The sequence below is a fragment of the Ammodytes marinus genome (assembly GCF_949987685.1).
Source record: "Ammodytes marinus genome assembly, chromosome: 18".
NCBI classification, from domain to species: Eukaryota; Metazoa; Chordata; class Actinopteri; order Uranoscopiformes; family Ammodytidae; genus Ammodytes; species Ammodytes marinus.
The window spans coordinates 17,927,493-17,953,764 of NC_137222.1; the positions used below are offsets into that span (position 1 = coordinate 17,927,493).

At 39.2% G+C, this 26,272-nt stretch overlaps 1 protein-coding gene across 1 annotated transcript; it reads right to left on the reverse strand.

Annotated features, from left to right (window-relative positions):
* Positions 1-309: 309 nt before the first annotated feature.
* LOC307264962 (protein phosphatase 1 regulatory subunit 3C-B-like) lies at positions 310-4,222 on the reverse strand. Its single transcript, XM_080046530.1, has 4 exons — positions 4,174-4,222; positions 3,494-3,587; positions 3,267-3,351; positions 310-3,108 (listed from the first exon to the last, which is right to left on the reverse strand). The coding sequence occupies exons 3-4, from the start codon at positions 3,278-3,280 to the stop codon at positions 2,106-2,108; spliced, it is 1,017 nt and encodes a 338-aa protein (XP_079902656.1). The 5' UTR covers positions 3,281-3,351; positions 3,494-3,587; positions 4,174-4,222; the 3' UTR covers positions 310-2,105.
* Positions 4,223-26,272: the final 22,050 nt, after the last annotated feature.

Below are 26,272 nucleotides of genomic sequence, written 5' to 3' on the forward strand. Positions count from 1 at the left end.
TAACTTTGTACTGTTAAAGTTTAAAGGTGCTCTGAGGAGCTTTCAGTTTGTGTTAATTCTAGCACTGTAGCTATAGTAACTTGCCCCTTTAAAGAGCCTAGGATGTGCATACATATTCACAGGGGTAACTACCCAAGCAAAAAATACTCGAAGAGACCACCTTCAAATAATTGTTATTATTTATTTTCATTAATTATCAATTCAGAGTTAAAATGTATTTGCTCATTGGAAATATCAATGTTTAACTGTTCATCTGCAGTCTGTCAACTTCTAAATGACTGAGATAACTGCCCTACTCTCCCTGATGGTGTGTGATACTCTAAATAGGAAATGTTGGCAAAGATAAACTCAATAAATAGTTATGTTCATTAACCTGAATAGGCAGAATTGGATGTAATTGCATTTTTTAAAAGCAGAAAAAAGAAGAGAATCAGAAAACAATAATATTTAGTTATGAGGAATAAATTGATTGACAAAGTTGTAATGAATGCATACAACACCAGTGATATATGACAAGATGTTTACCTCTGGGGTCTTATTAATATATGTGTCATTCTCTTTGGCATTTTGTCTTTATTAGAAAAATACGGTTAAGAAGTGGACATAGATCAAGGGAAAAGAGAGAGTGAAAGAGAGATAGAGAAAGACATGCAACACATATCCTTGGCTATACGTTGAAGATTGTTGTAATTAGTGTGAACATTTCTATTTGAAACTGTGTTTTTGTGTTATTGTATGTGTAGTTTGTTCTAAGATTAATTAATTAGACACTCTGAATGAATAAAGCTTGGTGGCAGGCCCTTTAACACGTCAATGGTGAATACACTTCACTGCCTTACACTTCATGTTTTTTTTTATCTCAGTTGCTGAGGCGTCGATTACAACAAACATATTCACACTAAAACATATTGCATCATTGTTTTCAAGTTTCAAATTGTTTATAAGAAACAGATTACATCAGTTGATATAGTCTTGTATGAATTTGTCATGTTACATTTATCTTAACAAATATGGGTGGTGAGAACTGCAGACCCACGCCCAACATTATACAACCTCATAAATAAATACAGTAAGTGTTTTTGGTACAGGGTGTGTAAACCTTCAACATATATGAGACATGAATCATTTCAGCTGATGCTACTCAGCTGTGGCGTTTAACAAAGGCATTGGCCTGGGGAGGACACTCGCCTGAGGGAAAAGAAAGGAACCAGTCTAACAGTAAGATGATTGAGTTGGAATGGAACACAATAATCAGAGCAAGAGACTTTCTTTTTCTGGCTGCCAAAGTGTCTAATGATTGACTCCACCCTTGTGTGTAAACAAAGGCCCATGAAGAATCAAGTACACACTGGCCTTGATGTTGCCATGATCACATACTGGTTGCCACGGCAGTCACGCACAGAACAAGATGTAACAATTCCCAGGGCGGGGAGTGTCCATAACAGACTTGCCCATGCAAACCATGTGTCCCACTTTGCTCAGGAGATCTTTCTGTTCCTTGACTAAGGTATGCATGACATACCACGTGAAAGACACACAAGACACCTGAGACTGGACCAAGAGAAATCACATCATCGTGAACATATAGGTCATTTATTTGTTCATTCACTTTGCATGGAGAAAATAGGTTAGTAGCTGTAAGTTCAAATAAACTCTTTGTGTCCGGATACACTTGTTTTCTCTCAGACAAATACACGTCTATTTTATTTTTTATTTTTTTACTTTCCCTCTAGGGCCTCTGTATCTTAATCAGGGCATATGTGTCTAGTCAACATTATAGTACGGTAAACCTTAAGCTGCAATTGTACATTAGCATGTGTTAAATGATTTGACTTTATACAGAAGGAAAGAAAAACTTTTCAAAGAATCAATATAATTAGAAGATTATCAAAGTCATTATTATTTACATTTCAGCAGGGTAGTTCCACTAAGGTGTGTAATGTTTTTCGAACAGCAAACATCAGACCAATCAACCATGGCGATCTCATAAAGGTCATACAGTACATCCCCAAAAGCAATAACTTTATATTTTAAATATTTGTTAAATACAATATTTACAAATTCTGTCCATAGACAAAATGCACGGCCTCATTCCACTGGTCTACTTAGTTAAACACTGTGTTCCAATCTGCTCTGACTCTGGTTGGTGAACCCCTCTGCAGATTCGGTGGATCAGCAGAGTTCGGGACTAGAAGGGACAAACGTGGAGGCCAAGATGGAGACCGATGTTTTGAAAGAGTGGGGTAAAAACGATTAGCAATAGCATCGCCTTGAATAGCAGTAGATTCTTCTTTTTCCATGCACACCCTGTAATTCTGTCCCCTGTTGTCGTCCAAGTGTGGTGTTGCGGCAGGTCCGGTCCTGAGGGAAAAACAAAACTCAATTCTCTCCATCGGATCTATGTTCTTTGGCAAGCTCACGTCAAAGGCAAAAACATCCATATCAGGACCCCTGCCGCGCTGCTGCTGAATAAACCTGCAGGGGATGTCATGATGGCTCCGCCAAGAGTCAAATGTCACCCTCACATGCACAGTCTTCTCAATACTTATATGGGAGACGCACACTTTGCCACTCAAGGAGTACTCTGAAACGTCGCAGCTTTGCAACTGAACGTGCTTCTCTTTCAGACGTGCAAGGAAGCCGTTAACATCCTGCCCCGGCTGAGGGAAACCCAGCTGGAACTTTCGTTGCTGCACTTTGTTTGAGGTCAACTCTAGGCCGCGCATTTTAGCAGGGAGAGGTGACAACGGCAAAGGAGGAATAGGGGAAGATGGCTCAGGGACAAAATGGTGCACATCAGTCAGAGCGAATCCCTTTGCGTCTGCAAACGCCACGCACTTCTTGCTTTTGTGGTCGCCCTCCTTGCGCAAACAGCTCCGAAGCTCTGAGGGCCCTGGGGACCGGGGCAGAGCTGGTGATGAGGGAGAGCAGGGGCGAGAAGAAGAGGAGAGGAGTGGGGAGCGACGGCCTGGAGCACTCTGGGTGTGCTCCAGGTGAGACAAAGACAGCAGTTGATAAAGAGGTTGACGCTGGCTGAGGCTCACACACATGGCGAGGTCAACTGGCATCACAGACTGCTGGGGGTGACTAGCAAAGGCAAGGAGAACCCTAAGGAAAGAAGGCACAATGAGGTCAAAGTGAGATATCTCCTGTTTTTCCTGTCCATTCTGCTTTGACGTGCCTTGACAGGTAATGTTATTGTGATTACCCAAAGTGCAGGGCGAGGGCAGTTAAAGGAGGAGTTCAATGAAAGCACAGTAGCTTACCTTGTACAATTCATTCGTTGGCTTTAGATCTCACACTGCAACTCTTCTTTTTTTTGCCAAAGGACAAAAGCCAATTTTGAATCATCTGTAAGCAGAAATACGGTTAATATTAAGAAATACAACTTCTCATCGAATCAAACACTTGGTTCAACAGTGACACGTCTACATGACTTCAGACAGGTCCTTCTAATACAAATACAATGAACAAATTCAAAATATATACTTACAGACTGCAAAATAGGTTTTTCATCAAATCAATGCCAGAGAAAAACAAAGGAAGGATCCTGGTTCCAGCGTGTCTCTGCTCTCACTGGAATTTATCTGTGTGGTTTAGAAACTAGGTTGAGCCTTTCCTTAAACCACGTGACCAGTTGGGAGGAGTTTAGACAATGAAGTCAACCTCCTTCCTTGTCTATATTCTGCCCCTGAACATGTTGAATGCGAGGTAGAGCTTCTTCATGTTAATACCAAATGTATGACTCACAGCATGCAACAGGTTAACCAAAGGTAAATAATAAAGTGAAACACACACACACACACACACACACACACACACACACACACACACACACACACACACACACACACACACACACACACACACACACACACACACACACACAAACAAACATATTTTGAACTAGATTCTGCCTTCTGATTAGCCTGGAAATCCTGACCCTGATATCTTGAACGATAGAGGGTCTGGCGACGATCAATAGTAATTTCCAACTCTAGGGGCGGCTCCTACTCGTGCATTTCAAATGCCACTGCACGCAGTTGGATAGCACTACAACCAATCAGAGCGATGCACAAGTGACGTAAGCCCCGTTCGTTTAGCGAACAGCTGTTAAACTGTTCAATTAAACGTTTGCCGTTGTCGGTCGGCAAAACAGAACATTCCACTTACTTGCTAGTGAAAGCTATGAGTCCCGTCTTCCAATTCGTTAAGGGTCGAGGCCAAAGCAGTCTCAAACTCACACAACATATCCGCAGCCATCTTTGATGTTTACTATCACAGCTTCGACGTCGCATGCACGTCACTGTCGTCATCCGGTTACGTCCTCCCCAGAGCACCATATAAAGGGCTCTGGCGCGCCCATATTAGATAGAACCAATTGAAACGTTATACCAGATTTCTGGTAGTCTTGATAAGCTTCAACGGAGCGTCTCCAGACCAACACGCGCAGCAAATTTAATTTGCCAGCGCCTAGTGGCAGGTCTGGGAATGCCAGGCTACCTTCTGATACCAACAATTGGTAAATCCATGTTGCAGGTGCAGAGCTTTCATATTGTGATCAGGAAAGGGATGGGCCTCTAGAGAAAAACATGATTCATTAAGGTCAGGACAATGTCCCAGCTTCAAGCGTTGATTTTGCTGAAGGAGATAATGACACTACTTTTCTCTTAGCTTAATACAAAAACAAAAAACCTTGCACCAGGCCTTGCACCAGGTCAATGGTAAAAATACCAGCTCCTATAAATCTCTATAATTATATTGTTGGTTTAATGTACGAAACCTGCAGAGCGAAAATAGAAACATAACAAAGCAATACAACAGGTTATAATGGTTTCTCTCTAAAGGTGATAAAGACACCTATCATAAATCATACACTGACAGAGACATAAAGGAAATGCTAGGTGTTTCCCAGGGCTGGATACAGAAACTGCATAATGCATGACAGGCTCAAACAGCCAAATTAAGTGAAGAGAGTTCAAATTCTTGTAATAAGGCTTGAGGTCCTGACCAAGAAACCAGGGCTCACCCAGTGCTTGGCTACAAAGGTCATCATGTTTTTGGAACACTGACTATTCAAACAGGAAATGCAGCTGTAGGACAATTATTTTGAAAAGCGTGGATCTTTGTGTGAGCAAAATATTCAGAAATCCTTTCATCACCTATGAGAAGCCAATATGTTAAAATGACAATTAATAAAACAAATCACATATATTGTATTAGCAAGGTGAATCAATCTCATGTTATTTTCATTATACATTAAAGCAATATGTCCCTTCTAGTCAGATAGGGCAGAGTCTGACCTAGTCATGAAGGTTGCATGCTGTAACCAAGCGGATGCCAACAGCGTGATGTGCCCTACATTCAGACTTTCACCGGCGAGGTGAGGCGAGGTGAGCCCACACAGAAAAGCAATGACTAAGGGCTTTACACACACATTCCAATGATCTCAGTTTGTCTGTCTTCTTTCAAAGTTTGTGTCTGTTCCCAGCGTCTTCGGCGGTGGAACATATCAATCAGTGCATGGTGATGTCAAGATGATGAACAATGTAATAACATAAGCATGTTGGTATGTGTGTGTGAGAGCTATGGGATCTTCCTTATTTGGTGTTGCTTAGTCTCGCTTGTCTTGTCCACACATCTTGTGGGAAAATGTCGTTTTCTAATTTTATAAAACTGTATTAGGCTTGCAAAAAAAAAGCAAACTACGATTCGGTGTATGGTATGCAAATGAGTCCCCTAACCCACCTTGTTATGAATTATCCCAAAGCAAAGTATCCCACACACTCCAACACAGAATGCCAAACATTTGAAATTAGAGCATTCATATTGGTTTGTTAAATGTGTCATGGATCATGAATTAAAAGGTTAGAAAGTAAAAGTTAACTGTTTGTTTGTTTTCTTGTATAATAGGCGTGTTACGGGTTATCTTGGTGCTTTTTGTTAGAGTATGCATTCAGATTAGCTATTCAACTTGAGCTACACCACTTTTAACACAGTTGATGTTCATTAAATACACTGTTAGCCCTTGCTGTAAACGCTACAGTTAATTACCAGAAAATGCCCAGTAAAATACTTTTAAAACATTTTACAGTATGAAACTGTAACATGCAATGCACCATGGGAAATGTATAATAAACTACAGTTATTTACTGTATAATTTAAAAATGTGGTAGGATACTGTTTTCCTGCAATGCACCATGGGAAATTTCTAATAAACTACAGTTATTTACTGTATAATTAAAAAATGTGGTAGGATAATGTTTTCCTGTAATGCATTATGGGTACACACATACAGTACAGTAATTTACAACACTATTTACAGTAAGCAACCAATGTATGCATGTTCTAGAACTTTCTTCTACAGATGCTGCATTCAGAAAAAACGGTCAATTGGAATTGTATTACTTCCCAGTAAGGCAAAAACATTATCTATTATTATATTAGCTGTAGTGTTCTTTTGTAACACACATTCAAACCAGCGTGGTGATGTTAAGAATTTAAAAAAAAGAAGAACAAGAAGGTGTTTGGCTTTAAAACAGCCTTTTGGGCTTCCTTTTGTAGCCTACATAACCCACATTGAGATCAATTTGGATACGTGCTGATTTAAAATGAAAATTAAGTTATCAGTGGTAAAATAGGCTCTTTGGCACTGACATTGTAGCCTACTGGCGGACATTCATTACAAACCATTACAAACACTTGATGTCTCTGTAATGGAAAGAAAGTGTCTCACATTCCCTGTGTCCCTGAACGCAGCATAACCGTTGCACGAAATAACTAGATGGAGAAGGAGACGAAGAACTTGATCCTCAAAAGCCTCTCAAATGTCTCCAGTGAGATGGCTGGAAGCATACAACAAAACCCACAGTAAGTTTTGAATATTTTATCGGCTGACGAGATTATTCGTATAATTAACGCTCTGTTAATTAACGCTCGGCGCAATGCGCAAATAGGGATTTCAGTGATTGTTTTCCATTGCTAAAGTCATATGTTGCGCTAGCATTAGCAAGGTAACAGTTGGTGTTAGCCAGGTTAACATTGTACTGCTGTTTAAAATGGTTTGTCGATGATAAATTGTGTTAACCATTTTAACTCACATGTTAACCGCATGCAGTGTTGGAGTTGGGTGCAAACATAGTTAGTAGGCTTTTTAAACTATTATTTCACTGGGGAATTTGAATGAGAAGTAGCATAGCAGGGTTGCTCTCTTTCTATATAGCCTAGCTAACTTTAAATTTGGGAGGGAAAAAGCTAACTTGTACACTCTTATTTCACACTACATTTGTTAAGCTTGTTTGGGTGATTTATGTGACACACTATGTTTAACTTATTGATGAAGCCATTCATTTGATTTCACATTCTTTTTTTCTTCCTTTTTTTGCAGACAATGCCAACCAAACCACTGTTAATGTCAAGAAGAGACTCATTATACTTGGTAAGATAAAAATAGTTGTTGTGTTAGGTTTGTTAGTTAGGTAACCAGTATCGTATGGCATCGTGCAAAGCTATGCAACGTAGCAAAGTCACACTGTGTTTTTATTAAGGTTAAGCAAGTTTTTAAATTAAAATGTAATGTACCTATTTTCCATTTTTCCTCAAAAAACAAGAATATATGTGCCCTTCTCTGGGGAATAGGGACCTTTAGAAATGTGCCCCCTGCTAGTCAGCCAAGCATTGTACTTAGCTGAATAGTACTCCAAAACGCCCCATTTACATATTGTGACTTCCACATACCCTACATTAGGAAAATAATTTAAAATTATTAGATCATTTTTGAGATTATTATTTCATAGTGGGGTAAATGTGCCAGTCATCATGTACATGAGTGTGTTTTGGGGTTCTAGGAATGTTAAAATGATGGCTTTTGACGGAGGTAGGCTGTGTATACTAGAGACTACCTTTTATTGTGCTAAGCTTACTGGATGTGTGTTCCTAGATTTCTGCTGAACAGAAATATAAGGGCATCTCTCTTCTCGTCCTACTATTGAAAGGATGTCAAATAGGCGATATTTTCCAAAATATGGCATCTTCCTTAAGATTTTGTATTCCTGTACATAGTAGAGCTGGACTGGCGTTCTACCTTGGTTTACAAGTAAAGGGTACACTTTTGTTTTTACTTCAATTTTTTATGAGTTTAAGTACAACATCTCAGGCCTTTTCTATGCATTCAAAGGGATTATTTCTCTCATTCTGTTACCAAATTATATTGAAAATATGCCACCCTAAAATGATCTTATGCAAAGATAGCAAATCCATGTAGCATGCTGACCACAGGTATGTACACCAGAGAGAGCGCTCCGTCTCGAGAGAAATAAGCCTTTTGTGTTAACAGAAAGTTTTTATTAATTTGTGTTTTATCTTAACTCTTAATGGGAGCAAAGACAAATAAAAAGGGTTGCATTTACATTTTTGTTGAATACATTTATTATAATTTGTGTTTGTTTATTTCAGGTGAAAAGCTCCTGTCCACTGACCAGTGGATGGTCAGCATCAAGGGAAAGGTGGCATATCAAATCAGTCAGCAACACAACTTTGCTGCTGCCTTGGCTTCCTATGTCGATTGCTTCTATCTCTACAGCAAGGGGGTCGGCCTGCACAACATAATTGATACAGAGGTGAGCACCGAAACCTTTTTATTAATACAGAAACTCCTGCCATACTATTTTGTCTAAGTGGCTCAAATGTATGAATTAGGGATGTTAAACGAGTCATTGTTTGCGTGTCGACGTGTCGGAGGCATGAATCGACAAATCGATCGATTTACTGTGCCATTTAAAAAAAATAAATAAAAAAAGGCAGTGTTCCTTTTTTTTGCGGCAGCATCACGTAGTTGTGGTGCTGATAAACTGCGCTTTCCTTTAAAAACACTGCTGCCGCCCGCTGTGTGTGTTCAGACTTCATCTGCATCAAAGCTTTTTGATAATAAAGAGAGGCTTTAATTTTAAAAACGCTGTCCATGCGTCAGAGGTGAATGTAACTTACTCGGCTGAAAACAGAAAGTGCAACATATAAAGCATAACCTTTTAATATTCGTCTACGACCGTGATGTTAATTTAACTTTATGCTGCATATGTTGCACTGCACTGTTTAAAACACACCGGACCTGCAGCGCGCTCGCGACCACACATGAACTCGCATGACGGACGTCTCCCATGTCCCCAAAACATCTAATAAAGTAAAACACCCGATTTATCGATTTCTATTTTTCGAGTCGTCTTAAGCACGTGTCGAAAATCGAGCCGAGAATCGACACATTGTTCACATCCCTAGTATGAATACATTCTTTGTGAACTTGTTTGCTTGCATTTTTCCTTTGTGGAGTACCATGATGCATGTCATGTACTGTATCAGTTCAGAAAAAAGCAAAACCATGAAGTGGGTCAAGAAAATATTTAGATAACTAATTTATTGCTTTTGTGTGTTAAAAATTATTTCTCAGGATAAACCCAGTAGAGGGAACTAAGTGCGCCGCCAAAGTCGGAACCATCAGAAAGACGGCCGCCTGGTTAACAAAAAGCTGTATTCCCAAAACCCTTGGATGACGACTTTCCTCACCAATTGACTAAGTTTCAATGGAAGACCTCAAAGTAGGTAAGTACACACACACACACTGAATGGATGTTGTAAATTGAAAATGTGAATGTACGCCTTTTTAGTTTATTTATTTGATTTTGTTTACTGACATTCTCTTAATTTTACTCTCCCCTCCATGTGCATCAGAAAGACACCCCACGCTGGACAAATCCTTCTTCCATCAGCTACTTCCATTCTTCTTATTGAACCCCACCAAATGCAACTATCAGGGTTCGTACAGATGCTTGTGCTTGGATTTTCTCTGCAGTGTTGTAATTTAACTATTGTTTTTATTTTTTATTCTGTAAATTTAAAAAAAAATCAGAAGTCATGCCAAGGTTAATCAGTTGAGAATTTTTTTTCCGTTTAAACTTATCGGACAATGTCACTCTGACTGTTCATTCATGTTCTCCTTTGTAAATTACACCAAATCCCGAGTTTGTGTTTGTTATTGACTTGTAGATACAAAGAAATAGCATGCTAAATTGACGCTCAACACCGTTAGCAATTAGCTGACCAGCTACTTCTCAATAATTTATTGCTCCAAATTCATGTTGTTAGCTAGTAGTTGAGGTCAAATAGTATATAAATAGTATTTATCTTAATATGAAGATGAATCTGGTAAAAAAGTATGAGGATATCTAAAAGGAAAAAAAAAGTCCCATTCACCACGTAGTGTGATACTAGTGTAACCTGTTGTGGTCATTTTCAGGACTTTCGTCCCCGGTAGAGATTTTGTCACACATCCCATGTTGTTCACTGGGGTCATATTAGTCTATAACAGTTGAGATATTATTATTTTATTGGGATTTTATATGATACACCAACACAAAGTGGCGCATAATTGTGAAGTGGAATGAAAATGAAACGTGGTTTTAAAAAAAAATTATAAATAAAAAACTGAAAAACGTGGCGTGCAAAAGTATTCAGCCCCCTGAGTCAATGCTTTGTAGAACCACCTATTGCTGCAAATACAGCTGCAAATCTATTTGGGTATGTCTTTACCAGCTTTGCCCTTCTACAGACTGACATGTTTGCCCATTCTTCTTTAAAAAATAGCTTGAGCTTCAGATTTAGCATCAGATTGGATGGAGAGCGTCTGTGAACAGCAATTTTCAAGTCTTTCCAGAGATTCTCAATTGTATTGAGGTCTGGACTTTGACTGGACCATTCTAACACATATGCTTTGATTTAAACCATTCCATAGTAGATCTGGCTGTATTTTTAGGCTTGCTGTCCCTCTGGAAGGTGAACCTCCACCCCAGTCTCAAGTCTTTTGCAGACTCTAACAGGTTTTCTGTCCTGTATTTGGCTCCATCCATCTTCCCATCAACTCTAACCAGCTTCCTTGTCCATGCTGAAGAACAGGACCCCCAAAGCATGATGCTGCCACCACCATGTATCACGGTGAGGATGGTGTGTATAGGGTGATGTGCAGTGTTAGTTTCCGCCACACATTGCATTTTGCATTCAGGCCAAAAACTTCAAGTTTGGTCTCATCTGAATATGCTGTGTCCCCCGCATGGCTTGTGGCAAGTGTTGGAGGAAGGTGCTCTGGTCAGATGAGACCAAAAAGGAAATGTTTGGCCTTAACGCAAAGTGGAAAACTAACACTGCACATCACCCTATACACACCATCCCCACTGTGAAACAGGGTGGGGGCAGCATCATGCGTTGGGGATTCTTTTCTTCAGCAGGGACAGGGAAGCTGGTCGGAGTTGATGGGAAGATGGATGGAGCCAAATACAGGGCAGAAAAACCTGTTAGAGTCTGCAAAAGACTTGAGACTGGGTGGAGGTTCACCTTCCAGAAGGTTAAATACCCTAAACATACAGCCAGATCTACTATGGAATGGTTCAAATCAAAGCATAGTCATGTGTTAGAATGGCCCAGTCAAAGTCCAGACCTCAATACAATTGAGAATATCTCGAAAGACTTGAAAATAGCTGTTGACAGATGCTCTCCATCCAATCTGATGCTGAATCTGAAGCTTGAGCTATTTTGCCAAAAAAATGGGCAAAAATATCAGTCTCTAGATGGGCAAAGCTGGCGGAGACATACCCCAATAGACTTGCAGCTGTTATTGCAGCGATAGGTGGTTCTACAACGTATTGACTCAGGGGGGCTGAATACTTATGCACGCCACGCTTTTCAGTTTTTTATTTCTAAAAAATAAATAAAACCATATTTTATTTGCATTCTACTTCACAATGATGCACCACTGTGTGTTGGTCTATCACATGAAATCCCAGTAAATAAATGTACGTGTGGCTTTAATGTGATAAAATGTGAAAAATTCCAAGGGGTATGAATACTTTTGCAAGCCACTGTATATACTGTATATATTTAAAGCGTTGGCTTCCTTGAAAAAGTTGACATTTTATCTTGAAAGTGCTTGAAAAGTTATTGCATTTTACTCTTAAAAAGCTGTCCGAACCCTGAACTATGTTCCTGGTATTGGTGGTAATTTTAAATCTATCTTGTCCAATCTTCTTAAGATGTGTGAGTATTTGTATTGTGACTTGGTGAATTAATTAATAAAAGAAAATGTATTTACTGCATATCATTGTAGATGTTTTTTCTTCTTCTACAGTTTTCTACAAGCCACTGCACTACAGTTTTGCACAACAATCATTTCAGTAACCTTTTCCTATTGTTAAACAGTAAGGGCACTGTTAAGACTTTGTTATATGGTAAGATACTAGCAGCACGGTTGCCTGCAAAATACTGTAAAGGTTAATTGACAGAATGTTACTGTAAAATGAATGTACACTACTGTAAATTATTTACAGTAAATAACTAGAGCTTTACAATAAGATACTGGCAGCACAGTTGCCAGCATATTACTGTAATATGTTTTTACAATAAGATACTGGCAGCATGGTTGCCAGCTTATTACTGTAATATGTTTCTACAGTAATAAGCTGGCAGCACGGTTGCCAGCTTATTACTGTAATATGTTTTTACAGTAATAAGCTGGCAGCACGGTTGCCAGCTTAATACTGTAATATGTTTCTACAGTAATAAGCTGGCAGCACGGTTGCCAGCTTAATACTGTAATATGTTTTACAGTATTAAGCTGGCAACCGTGCTGCCAGTTTATTACTGTAAAATAGCAAGGAAAAGTCTAACAGTGTACATGTGGCTTATTCCACCACAAGCTGTGCTTCCATTTAAGTGCTCAGCTTTCACAGTTGCATCGCTCGTTCAAAATGTGTCCCGCTTACCAGATCCAATTATACCACACCAAAATCTGCCATTTTCCGCTTTTTATTCATTGAAATAATGAATTTCACATTGGTAGCCACATAACATATTAAGCAATAATTCCTCCAGTTAAGAGTTAAATCCATTATGCAGTAGGCTATGTACTGTATGTAAGAAGGGCTGATTCTAGAGTGTCACATGGTTTCTTTTTCCACTTCCATGCACGACAATCTGGCCAATTAACACATTTTGTTAATTGAATTAAGCTTAGTTTTGCCAACGAACGCAACTGTCATCATAATTATTAAAAAGTTATATCTGTCTACGCAGAAGTATACTATAAATATTATTCACATATTATTTTCATCATTCAGACAAATTATTTCCTTTCAAAATCCAATACAACCAAACTAGAATTGACAGTGCTGCTGGCCATGTGTTTATTTATTTGTCAATATAGGCTAAAGCACAGGTGGCTGTCTGCAACTCCTCGATCCTTTATCTTTAATACACTGTCTGGTTTTGGCTTGCTCACCTCACATGTAAATGTTATTATAATAAATGATGATTTAGTTTAGCGCATGACAAAGTAAATAGAACTATAATGACATCTGCCAGACGGTCTTCCCTGGGAAAAGCTCAGCCGCAATGATGCATACCAATTGACTGGTGTCTGTTGCATACAGATGTTCACTGAGGTCACACGGAATAACACGGCATGCATCATTCATCTCAGTTTTTATAGCAGCTTTCCATTTATTCTTGTGAGGTGCGTCATCAATGCTGGCTTAAGGCGGATTGCAACAGGAAATCTGTGTTAGTACAGTCATTTCTTTACCATTAGGGGGGTCAACCATTATTTTGTATGTATGGAAGCACAAGTACGGCCCTGTCCCTTACTACCACTAAGGTTTCTATAACACGTTCCAAATGCGTGTAAGTGAAAAAGAGTTGGTTGTTCCAGCCCACATGGAGCTGAGGTTAGCTTTTTACACTTGGGACAAAAGCAATCGTGAGACGATTAAGGAAGTATTTGATGGAGAAAGCATTTGCCTTTGAGGGCAATGATGATTTAATTGAGGCTATTTTGCTGTGTCTCTGCATGTTTGCTTATGGAAGAAATAAATTAAAGAAATAATGCTATGTGGCTTATAAATTGTTTTTTGATGCACTGTTATCAATAAGGTAAACATAAAATTGCATATTCACTACAACGCTTTAGTAGTACAACACACAGTCAACATTGCATACGTCATACATATTTAATCAGTATTCATTGAGATGCATGCATATAGTAGTCAGACTTTCGTTGGTGATCTCACTGCACTGTCACCAATCACAGCTGTCACTTGACAGCTTTGCTCTTTTTTGCCTCTCCCCAGTGTTTCACCTCATCGTCCCTGTGCTAAATTGTGTGAAGACGAACTAATGCTGGGCAACTACAGCATGCCCAACTGTGCCCTTCAAGTCTTGACATGCATGTTCAAATGTGCTTGCGGAAGCATAATTAAAAAAGCTCACAGCTGTCAAAACATTCATGTTGATACGAGTGCAATAGAGAGGTGTATACAACACACACCATTACGCCTCACCATTATTAACCTTTTAAACTCTGAATACCATTATTTACAAAGGCGCAGCAAGAAAAGTATTTATATTGCCAGCTGTTTGATGTGTTGTGATTCTAACTGGCATGCAACATCACAGGCTGAGCTAAATGTAAAGAGGCAGTAGTTCTGTGGATTATATCTGCAGTAACTATTAAGAAAATCTGTTTTCCCCTGAACTAAATTAATGCCTCACTCCTATTTGCAGATGGATTTACATGATGTAAAATACAATGTAATCATGTAACTTCAATACATGAAAACCACAGATACAGAATACATTATTTGAACCATTTGAAATGCCTTTGACACTTTTAAAAACTCATGTCCAGTCTGGGAAAAATAAATAAATATGGAGATAATAACAACAATAATAATAACAATAATAATAATAATAATAATAATAATAATAATAATAATAATAATAATAATAATAATAATAATAATAATAATAATAATAATAATAATAATAATAGTATCTTCAAAGCCAAAACTTATTTAATTTTTTATTTTTTTTGGGGGGGAGGCAAAAAATAACATCTTCAAAGCCCGAACTGTATTTCTGCCGGCAGAAAGATTAGGATTCCGCTTTTAAGTGGAATGATGAGAGACGCTGATGCAAGCTTACAGGGGTAGAGCAGCAAATTGCACACTGTAACCCCATTACCACCCTTGGCTGACTGAAGATAGCACACTGCAGGACCTCCATCATCATGTGTGCTGACTCCCTATACAGCCAGAAGGGATGAGGGAGGAGCACCCTCCTGTGGGGAGGAGAAGGATGGACTCATTTCCACTGTCAGGGGCAGGCTCACTGTAGTTTATATCATTTATATAACTAGACAAGGAGTATGTGTCAAATGAACACTCCTTGGGATGTCGACAGGGCTAAAGTAAGGCGTACTATTTATGAGAGACTGTTATATTCGCCTGACTATAGTCATTTTGTGTCTCTATCATTCTCTCACTTTCTTTATCATCATACTCTGAGCTGCGCTTTTTGATTGCCAATTTAATTTTAATTTCATCTTAACAAAGCAGTTATTCCTGCAGAATCATCTGGTAAGATGTTTTCCAATGGGACAGGGTCTTTAAAACAGAAACATCCACCCAAACTAAATACAATATTTTTACGCACAATTGGGAATACATCTTTGATCATTATAGGGACCAGGATGTGTAAGCGGTTGTATGGCTAAGATATAACAACATCCATAAGCAGTAAGTCATCCGCAAAATAAATGTATTTTATGTTTATATCGACCTTTTCTTATGTCAATATTATATACATTTTGACCCAATGTTTTGACTGCTTTTACAAATAGCAAAGGTGACAGGAACCTGGCGAGGTATGCCCTCGCCTGGTTCCCGTTACCTTTGTAACAGGAACAGTTCCTCTTGTGTAAAATGGCTTTGATAAAACCATATTAAAAAAAAACTAAACAGGTGCAACCAGAATGTTGTCGTGCCACAATGCCTGGCACCTACGTTACCCCCAATTCAACTCGACTGCTGACAGGTGACATTCCTTGAGGCAATGTATCTGAATTTGAGCAGCTCGCTCTGTAGCCCACATTTTCAGTAAGAACAGACTTTGAGTGACTTCAGTTTGTTTGTGTTAGAAAATGAAGTATGATCTTTACGTATAATGGTCCTTAGGGTGCAATAGTATCTAGTGCATACTTATCGTCTTCCTCTGCGTTTATTGAAGTGACTTTTTGTTAAGCATAGTTTCCGTTTTTTCCCTGCTTAATGATGACTATGAAAATAGTAATTTTTTTAAACTGATGTTGGTATATTGTCATACTGTTTATTATCTGTTGTTGGTTAAAATTGTCTGTAGAGATGGGCCTGAATCTGCCAACCCCTCGCTGTAATTGTCTTTTCTTTTTCTGAGTCAGATGGAAATGCTTGCTTCAATTTGTCATGGAAACAATAATGTAAAGTGTCTAATGTAAAAAAAAAAGAATATATATATATATATCTAACTGCAGTAAATCAAACAGGCAGTCTCTGTGATCATTATAAAGGAATAGGTCTCTGATCATCCTTGCTCACAGCTGACGTTACATTTACATACATTGCAGATCAATACGTCCCTTAAAGGTTTTACCTCTGTCAGGCGAGTTTGAATTATCTGGAAGCTGGTTTTCACATCATACTGACATAATCATCTTCTCCCTGGAGGTTATGAAATCTACAGTCCAAGATCTAAAGATATGTTTCTGTGATAAAAATGTAAAGCTTAATAGCGATCGTTAAAATCTGACAGATCTAATCCGTGCATGGCATGTAACATTCAGCAGAATGAATGAAACAGTAAATGCCAGCACATAATGTTTTCGCAGTCAGGGGAATCAAGATTGAGATTTGCACTATACTGCCTTCCTGCAATAGCTGCATAGCCCGTTCTTTACTATTAGTGAATTCAAGATCTGGAATATTAAAATCTATTTTGCCGCTCGCTTTATGGGGATGATGGAGCGAGATATCTGTGCTATGCTGCCATGTTTACCCTAACCGGCTGCAGTCCAAAGCTTAGGGAGGAATGGGCCAGAGATAGGCACAGCCGTCTGGTTTAGCTCCTAGCTTTTGCCAGGGGTCCTCAGCGTGGGTAGAGGCAGCAGCTGGGACACCCGAATCTAACTCTGCTGATGAAGAAGTTGCAGCAAGATGACATAGCGAGACCAAGGAGTCAGGCTGCCCCATCCTCCTTAATCTTGTTATAAAACTCATTTAGCTCCTTTATCATCTTCATATTGTGTGTAGGACCTCATCTGCTAAAAACAGCCTATCCATTGATGTCATCCACCTACAGGACATCAAACATTATACAGTACTATACCAACCCAGTCTCACAGTGAAATGTAAAATAGGTACATTGGTCCACAGCGCAAAATGTAGAGATTTCACAATACAGGCCTTGAAATTGTGAATTACCTACATTTGTTCCCCCTATTCATTTCTAATGGCCAGCGTACATGTCACGTGACTTTCAAATCCTCCCGGCCGAAACGAAACCCAAGCTGTGACCGCCATTGCCCCAGCTTTTATTCTGCAGATTTTTAAGATGTATAAGCTATTAAATGGGTTTTTGATAACATTGTTAGTGAGAAATGTGTGTCTTACTCTCACAATCTTCACTCAGTGAATGTATACGGTGTAGTTTGATGGTTATCACGAATATTATTCTGGACATCGCCAAGAAAATGTAGAAATACAACATTTCTTTCAGTTGATATACTGGTTGCTATGCTGTTGCTATGACGCTCCTGGCGCTGCCTTAACCGGAAACAGGAAGCGTTTGAATTATTATTATTTATTTGCTGTAAATGCTTAATTTGTTGTTCTCTCATTTAAAAAACACATGTTTATTACAGAGGAGGGATGACGTCTACAGAGTCGCCTGCTTACAGCTCCCGTGACAGTTATGAACGTTTTATATTTTCTTTGTCACGAGGAAAGCCAATCAAGAGAGCAGAGCTCAGTCATCCTCCACGGTCAGACAGGAAGTGAAGCGAAAAATTACAAAGTAAAATCAGTTTGACACTTCCGGTTTCACCATATGTAATGAATTTAGCTTTCTTGATATGTCATTTAGAGCGATCTGATGATTCTGATCACTCGATATTGCGGACTTTACAGTTAAAATAGCAGGAGAGATCACTTTGCTTGCTTTTTAACCTCTGCATAATCTTGTGGATTAAATTACTTTTTATTTTATTCATTATTTTACATGAAATTACCTTTGAGGGATATCCTTGACACCTATTTTTTTTCTCACCTGCACACTTTGTTACCTTTTACCTTTTACGTTGTATCTTATTTTCTATTGTCTATATCTTTTTAGTTTTTTTATTGTGCAAATAAATTAAATCAAATCAAAAGCATTACACCGGAAACAGGAAGCGTTTTGATGACTTTCGTTTTTTATTTTTATTTTATTCTTTGCTGTAAAAGCTTAATGTAACTGCTAAATTGTGTTCTCTAATTTTTAAAAAACATGTTTATTTAAGAGCAGGGATTACGTCTCCAGAGTTGCCCGCTTACACCTCCCGTGACAGTTAGGAACGTTTTTTTTTTCACGAGCAGCTCCCATGAAGCATGGAAGCGATGCCTATGAGTCCGCCGGTGATGGGCCGCAGTCTTTCAGCTTGTGACGTCATCTGAATGGGCGCATTCCATTTTCATGTCTGCACCAAGCTGAATCAAAAGGCCACTATGTTTGTTTTATAGCCTGATATTGATTTTAATGTAATTTCATGTGGCTGATTATATTTATTATGAAATAAAATATATTAAAAACATATATTATATCAGTTAATAGGCCTATTGAACCAAATCATCCACTAAAGCCCTACTGTGTGTGTGTGTGTGTGTGTGTGTGTGTGTGTGTGTGTGTGTGTGTGTGTGTGTGTGTGTGTGTGTGTGTGTGTGTGTGTGTGTGTGTGTGTGTGTGTGTGTGTGTGTGTGTGTGTGTGTGTGTGTGTGTGTGTGTGTGTGTTTGAGTGATAGTGTGAGAGAGAGGGAGAGAGAGAGAGAGAGAGAGAGAGCATGGTCAATCAGACTGAAGACTATGTTAACAGTGAGTGAGTGAGTGAGTGAGTGAGTGAGTGAGTGAGTGAGTGAGTGAGTGAGTGAGTGTGAGTGAGAGAGAGAGAGAAAGCATGGCCAAATTGACTAAAGACTGTTAAGAAATGTTTCATTGCATGCCCCTCATTTAATCCCTGCACTCTCTTCATAGGCCTATTTTAATGAGATATTCAGAATATTCAGCAGTTGAGGGTGGTGCATGCATGGCATGCACCATGCATGGCACAGTTTTGTGCCATGCATGTTGTGGGAGGAAGATGATCGAGATGGTTGTGGATTTTTGGATGAAATGGAGCACTAGGCCGAAAACAATAGGATGCCTGGCTACTTGAATCCTGGGGGAAGAGGATGAGATGGTGGAGGGCTACAGAGACCTGCATTTACTTCTACAACAGACTGCAAATGTAACATGGGGGTTGTGCATGGAGGGACAGAGCAGACTGTACTTCATGAGCAAATCATTATTTACCTATTTGGGCCCATAGTTGGTTGTGGAGAGAATGATAATTCACAAGCTGCTGAAGATAATGGACAGCACTGCTCCTTCAGCTATTCAACCACTACAGAAAGTCATTCCTGCCAACTGCAATACAATCCACAATAACTGCTGCTTCAATGCTACAATTTCCCTATGGCAATAAATAAAGTAGGCCTACATTATCCATCTACAAATCCATCCATCCATGCAGGTATATTTGATTTAGGCCTGTATTTTAGATTATGCATAGCGTTCTGCATTATAATCTCTGAAAGTGACATCCTTTGGATTATTATTTCCAAAAGAAAACAAATGAGCAAACAAAAAGCTTCATTTTCATTATTGGGCTTTAAAAGTGATCAGGGGCCTATTTCAGGTAGCTGGTTTTGAGTCAACCCAGAGTTTGTTCGCTCTGAGTTAGTGGAAACTCAGGGTTTTCCGTTTCAGGTAGCAGGTTCAGCGCAACCGAGAGTCAGTTACTGCGGCAACATACGCCGTGGGTCTAACCTGCTGGATAGGTGGTTAGACCTACCCTGAGTTTGTTTTCACTTTACGCTGCAGCTCCGACTGAAGAAAGAGTGTCACTGTCACACGCGTCCCTGTGCAGTTTGAAGCAAAATCACTCCATAGAAATCTCCATCGGGATGTTTTTATCATTTCCTGATGATTTTACGTTTGACCGATCATTTATCTGATCAGTATTGTTCTCAGTCCGTTCATATAGGCGGCCACCTTACACATCGTCACATGCTCTACATTCAGATTAATAAACCTATTTGTATTGTTTTTAACTGGACTTAATTGTCTTTCACTCCCCATTTTAAAGAAGCGACAGTCTGTTTACTGCACAGTGGGCTATTAGGCTATAGCTTCCCAACATATTATACAGCGAATATAAAACACTGTCAGAAATGCTGTGCCGCGCCAGCTTTATTACTTTACTGCTGATATGCGTAACTTTTTAAAATAGACTATGGCTTCTCATACGGAAGCGAAATGATTGCTCTGTTTTTTTCTGAATTGCCGAGGAGATTAGATCAGAGTTATGTGACAATATCCCCGTTAATTCTTCTCCATAGGCTACCATAAACTCATTCGTTAATATTTCTAACTCCAGTGGGAGTGAGAAGTGGAGAAGTGGGAGGATCACGCATTTGTTTCTTCTGTTTCCATGGTGAATCATGTTATCAGCGATCCATTGACGATGGCTTTTACGCACACGCTCCACCCAGAGTGAACACGCTCAGAGTTGATTGACCCAACGCTGATCCACTGTTCTGAAACCCAAAACCCAGAGTTACTCATCAACCCTGCGCTCTGAGTTGACCAACTCAGAGCGCAGGATTAAACTCAGAGTATGTAAAACCAGCTACCTGAAATAGGGCCCAGAAGATCAAAACCTTGCCATAAGAACACCAACTGAATACATCGCTGGAAAGGTCTTAATGTTGTCAGTGTAAAGATTCTACGACTCTACATTTAAACACACCTACAATTCACCATCATGCTTATTATTTGATTTAATTTATTTGCACAATAAAAAATAGGCCACAGAAAAATAAGATATAAAGTAAAAGGTAAAAGGTAACTTGTGCAGGTGAGAAAAAAAATGGGTGAAGGATATCTCACCTCAAAGGTAATTTAATGTCAAATAATGAATAAAATAAAAATTATACAGAGGTTAAAAAGCAAGGAAAGTGCTTTTTGTTAGCACTTGCTATTTTAAATACTATACATATATTTTGCAGGTTTCATACCCTTCTATTTTAAAACGCTCTATAAGTAGAAGACACCACCACTCAAGGGCATGTCCGTCTAAAGGAAATGCAATGAAGAGAGTAAATCATGATATATATTTCTTCTCTTCTCTCTCTTTATGATGAATGTAAGTTTGATTTAATTTATTTGCGAGATAAAAAAAGGAGGTGTAAGCGGGCAACTCTGGAGACGTAATCCCTGCTCTTAAATAAACATGTTTTTTAAAAATTAGAGAACACAATTTAGCAGTTACATTAAGCTTTTACAGCAAAGAATAAAATAAAAATAAAAAACGAAAGTCATCAAAACGCTTCCTGTTTCCGGTGTAATGCTTTTGATTTGATTTAATTTATTTGCACAATAAAAAAACTAAAAAGATATAGACAATAGAAAATAAGATACAACGTAAAAGGTAAAAGGTAACAAAGTGTGCAGGTGAGAAAAAAAATAGGTGTCAAGGATATCCCTCAAAGGTAATTTCATGTAAAATAATGAATAAAATAAAAAGTAATTTAATCCACAAGATTATGCAGAGGTTAAAAAGCAAGCAAAGTGATCTCTCCTGCTATTTTAACTGTAAAGTCCGCAATATCGAGTGATCAGAATCATCAGATCGCTCTAAATGACATATCAAGAAAGCTAAATTCATTACATATGGTGAAACCGGAAGTGTCAAACTGATTTTACTTTGTAATTTTTCGCTTCACTTCCTGTCTGACCGTGGAGGATGACTGAGCTCTGCTCTCTTGATTGGCTTTCCTCGTGACAAAGAAAATATAAAACGTTCATAACTGTCACGGGAGCTGTAAGCAGGCGACTCTGTAGACGTCATCCCTCCTCTGTAATAAACATGTGTTTTTTAAATGAGAGAACAACAAATTAAGCATTTACAGCAAATAAATAATAATAATTCAAACGCTTCCTGTTTCCGGTTAAGGCAGCGCCAGGAGCGTCATAGCAACAGCATAGCAACCAGTATATCAACTGAAAGAAATGTTGTATTTCTACATTTTCTTGGCGATGTCCAGAATAATATTCGTGATAACCATCAAACTACACCGTATACATTCACTGAGTGAAGATTGTGAGAGTAAGACACACATTTCTCACTAACAATGTTATCAAAAACCCATTTAATAGCTTATACATCTTAAAAATCTGCAGAATAAAAGCTGGGGCAATGGCGGTCACAGCTTGGGTTTCGTTTCGGCCGGGAGGATTTGAAAGTCACGTGACATGTACGCTGGCCATTAGAAATGAATAGGGGGAACAAATGTAGGTAATTCACAATTTCAAGGCCTGTATTGTGAAATCTCTACATTTTGCGCTGTGGACCAATGTACCTATTTTACATTTCACTGTGAGACTGGGTTGACTATACTGCAAAGGGTAATTCAGCAGCAACAGCTATAGGTGAAAGAGACTTAAGAGGCTGCAGTGGAACCTGTGTGTACTCGTCTAGAATCAATGTGTAAGAATCAAACACATCTGAAATGGGAAAACGTCTGCACGGCTATGTTCGGGCCAACATTTTCACGTCATCATCTGATCTGACATTCTGTAACCTTCCACTAGAAGCTCCTTATTTGTACAGAAGAGACTAAACTGTTCTGTGTTGGAATATTGCCAAACTGGGGTTTTGAACGAGACTCCAAAGTGTTGTAATAGTCATGAGGCAGGGAAGTCAAATGGACTATTTCTGACAGAGTGTCAGAATGCTGTCACTGTTGGAAGATGCATAACAATTGAAATATGTGCATTTCAAAAGAAAATAAAGTCTGTGGAGCACAAAGGGAAGACAGCAGATGGATCGTCTGACAGCTACCTTCTCCATAAAAATGGCGATGCTATGATGCTTCCTTTTTAAAAGAATTAAAATGAATACAGGCACCCTATTATGATTTAAAACGACATGTAATCGTATCTTGATGATTGGAACGTAAACAGGAGAAATACAATATATCAAATAAGTATTTCCATAGAGACACTAACACTAATGCACAGTAGAAAAAAAGCTTTCATATGATAATGAGTTTCACCTTTTCTTCCCTTGTAATATCTGTATTATGTTGTACATTTGTACAGCCTACTCATATCCCGTATATACCAATATGCAGTGAACTAGTGGAACAGTGGGGACGTGCATATGCGCTGCATAAAAATACAATTCCCTTGAGGTGAAAGCATCTTCAAGTATGCTGATGTATGATGTATAATGCAGTGTATGTATAGTAAGACTATGCATCCTTACTGTTTTCAGCAGTGAAAACAGCAGCTTTCCTTGCCCTTACATACAATAGTTTAGTGAAGGACATGCCCTAGTATGTCATACAAGCCCCCTGACAATACGTGTGAGGGAATTCTTATTTTTACAGGATTTTCTGAGCAAAGATGAAAAGCCTTACTAAGAACAATATGGGAGATATGCGACACACTTTTAGCATACAGGAAGTTATCAAAGAATACCTTTTCACCGGTGATCAACCAGGACCGGATCACCGTGGGATAAATCTGGGGATTGCAAAGGCTTGGAGAAACTGACACCACTGCCGTGCTCCAGATTTTCAGACAATGGTGGATTAGCCTATACTGGACATGCATTATAATTGAAGAAAAAGGGTTTACTATATCCTTAAAGGGATGTATCTTTTATATACCATGCCATACTACGCTACATCTGTGCTAAAGGACCACAATGTGCCAAAAAACTCTTTGACACCTCCGTTCTCCTTTGAAATATGCCGAGATAGAACTGATGCCACATGCTCACCTTGGTATCAGACACTGGGATTTGTCAGAACAGTTGGCATATGACCTAGAAAGACGATTATGTGCTTACTTACTGCCCCAGTATGGCTTTGTTGTTATCTGAGGGAATTGAAATCCAGCATGGTCTTAAACTGCTGCTCATCTGGTTCAGGGTTCACCGGGTTGAGTGTTGAGGTGACTTTCACTTAACACTGTCACCTCAGATGTTACTTTGACACCGGTGTATCGGCAGTCACACTGAACCGGTTTTAGAGCTTTTAGAAAAGCAGCTAAATAGATGTGTTGTGTTCATGATGCATTCAAGACAAAAAAGCCTGCAGCCATATGAAAGCTGATCTAAATACTACATCTAGGGCCAACCACATGATAACCACCACCATTTTGGTCGCTAAAAAATATCATGGAAAGAGTTGAGAAGCTCTGAGCAAGGGGTCAGTGATGTTCCAAAACCAGATGTGTCCTTATTTGCCAACTGCAGGACATTACTTAACAGCTGTGAGTAAGTGAACCATTTTCTGTTTGATGTTCCTTCGCAGCTGGGGAGGAAATGGACCGGTCAGGTGAATCCAGGTGAAAGTTACCAACCTTTACGGATTTCATCCATCACATCCTATTGATTCTTTAAGATTTTTTTTTGGCATTTTTATGCTTTATTGATAGTGTAGAGACAGAGTTGAAATGGGGCAGAGAGGGGAGTGACATGCAGAGAACGACCGCGGGCTGGAATCGAACCCGGGTCCGCTGCTGGCCGAGGCCCATGGGGGGGACGCCCTACCAACTGAGCTAAGGGCGCCCCCTATCCTATTGATTCTTGATGGCAAATATGTAAAGAGCAGGAAAGGGCAGAACACACTGTACAAAGCTGATATTCAATTAAAATGGTTTGTCATTTAGTTCATTAAATAATATAATTCCATGTGTTGAAACTTGTTAGAAGTAATGGTCTGCCAGACACAAATACAATGTCTCCATGCACTCTCTGGAACGCAGTCCCTAGCAGCTCCACTTGATGGCGGTGGAGTATCAGTCACAGCAACTATAAAAATCATTCCTCTCATTCTGCATTGTCAAGGTTCTGCTCAAAACAAAAGCACAATACCAACTGCACTGTACCCTTTTCATTAGGGATGGCACAAACAACACTGGCCTGTAGCCCGCAGGTGTTTGTAACTTTGGCTTCGCCTCAATCAACCCAATAGAGCCTCATGAAACGCCTTGCACTAATGCAAGCATTTCTACGACCTCGGACGGACTATCAGCAAATGATGTATGTTATCGAGAACTTTAACAACTGTTGTGGGTCCTCTGCCAGGTACTTACTACTACTACTGGGAAGTAGTCTGGCACATGGACCATTCACACACACTGTCGTACAATTCTCTAGATACAAATGGGTGTCTTTTTATATGTTAAGAACCTATAGATGTGCTGGTTGTGGCAGCTGGAAAATGTGTATTAAGTACACTAAAAACATTAATAAAATATGCTAATAGAAACATATACATCCCAGAGCATGTCTAGTGTATGCTTATGAATTATGAGACATAGCCCCTGGTGCTCAGGTAAAATACACAGTCTCAAGTGAATTCCTATCATACGCCACTGCTGCTCCGTGGTGCATAGGTACAGCGGTGAGGATGCACACACAGTATTTATTGCATAAAAGAAAGTCCCATGGTACAAATGATTGCAAGTAAATAATGGATTCTCGTCCCATTAATGCACCAGGAGGAATTTCCGAGTGTCAAGTGCTATTTCTCATCTCGACCAATTTTGAAATTGTATGATACAGTGTGTTGACCTTGGAGAGGGGCACATAGGGGTAGCTTATTTCCAGTAATGCACGTCAGGATCCCACAGGCATTGCGTGGCACAGTCTTGTAGCGATGCAGTGGATTTCTGCATTATTGAAAGACCTTACATCACAAGAGCCTCAGTCTGAGGGGAAAGTGAACGTAGTTAATTAAACACTGTATTTACTCCTAAGGGGCTTTTCTAGACGTTGGCATGCACAAAATGCTGTGACATCACTTAACTCTTAATAAAGATAGACCATACACTTGATTTTTTTATTCTACAGACAGCTAGTAGTATTATTTGGCTGTATATTTCTCTCTAATTAGGTTTTAAAAGGATGAGCAAATCAAGAGCTTTACGACTCTTCAGCCCCCCCTCCCCAAAAAAAAAAGATAATATTTAGATATCTCGAGACTTCAAAATCTTGCAACACAACCCCGGGTAAGACGGAAGGATGCTGCAAAGAGATGTAAGCAGCTGGAAACAA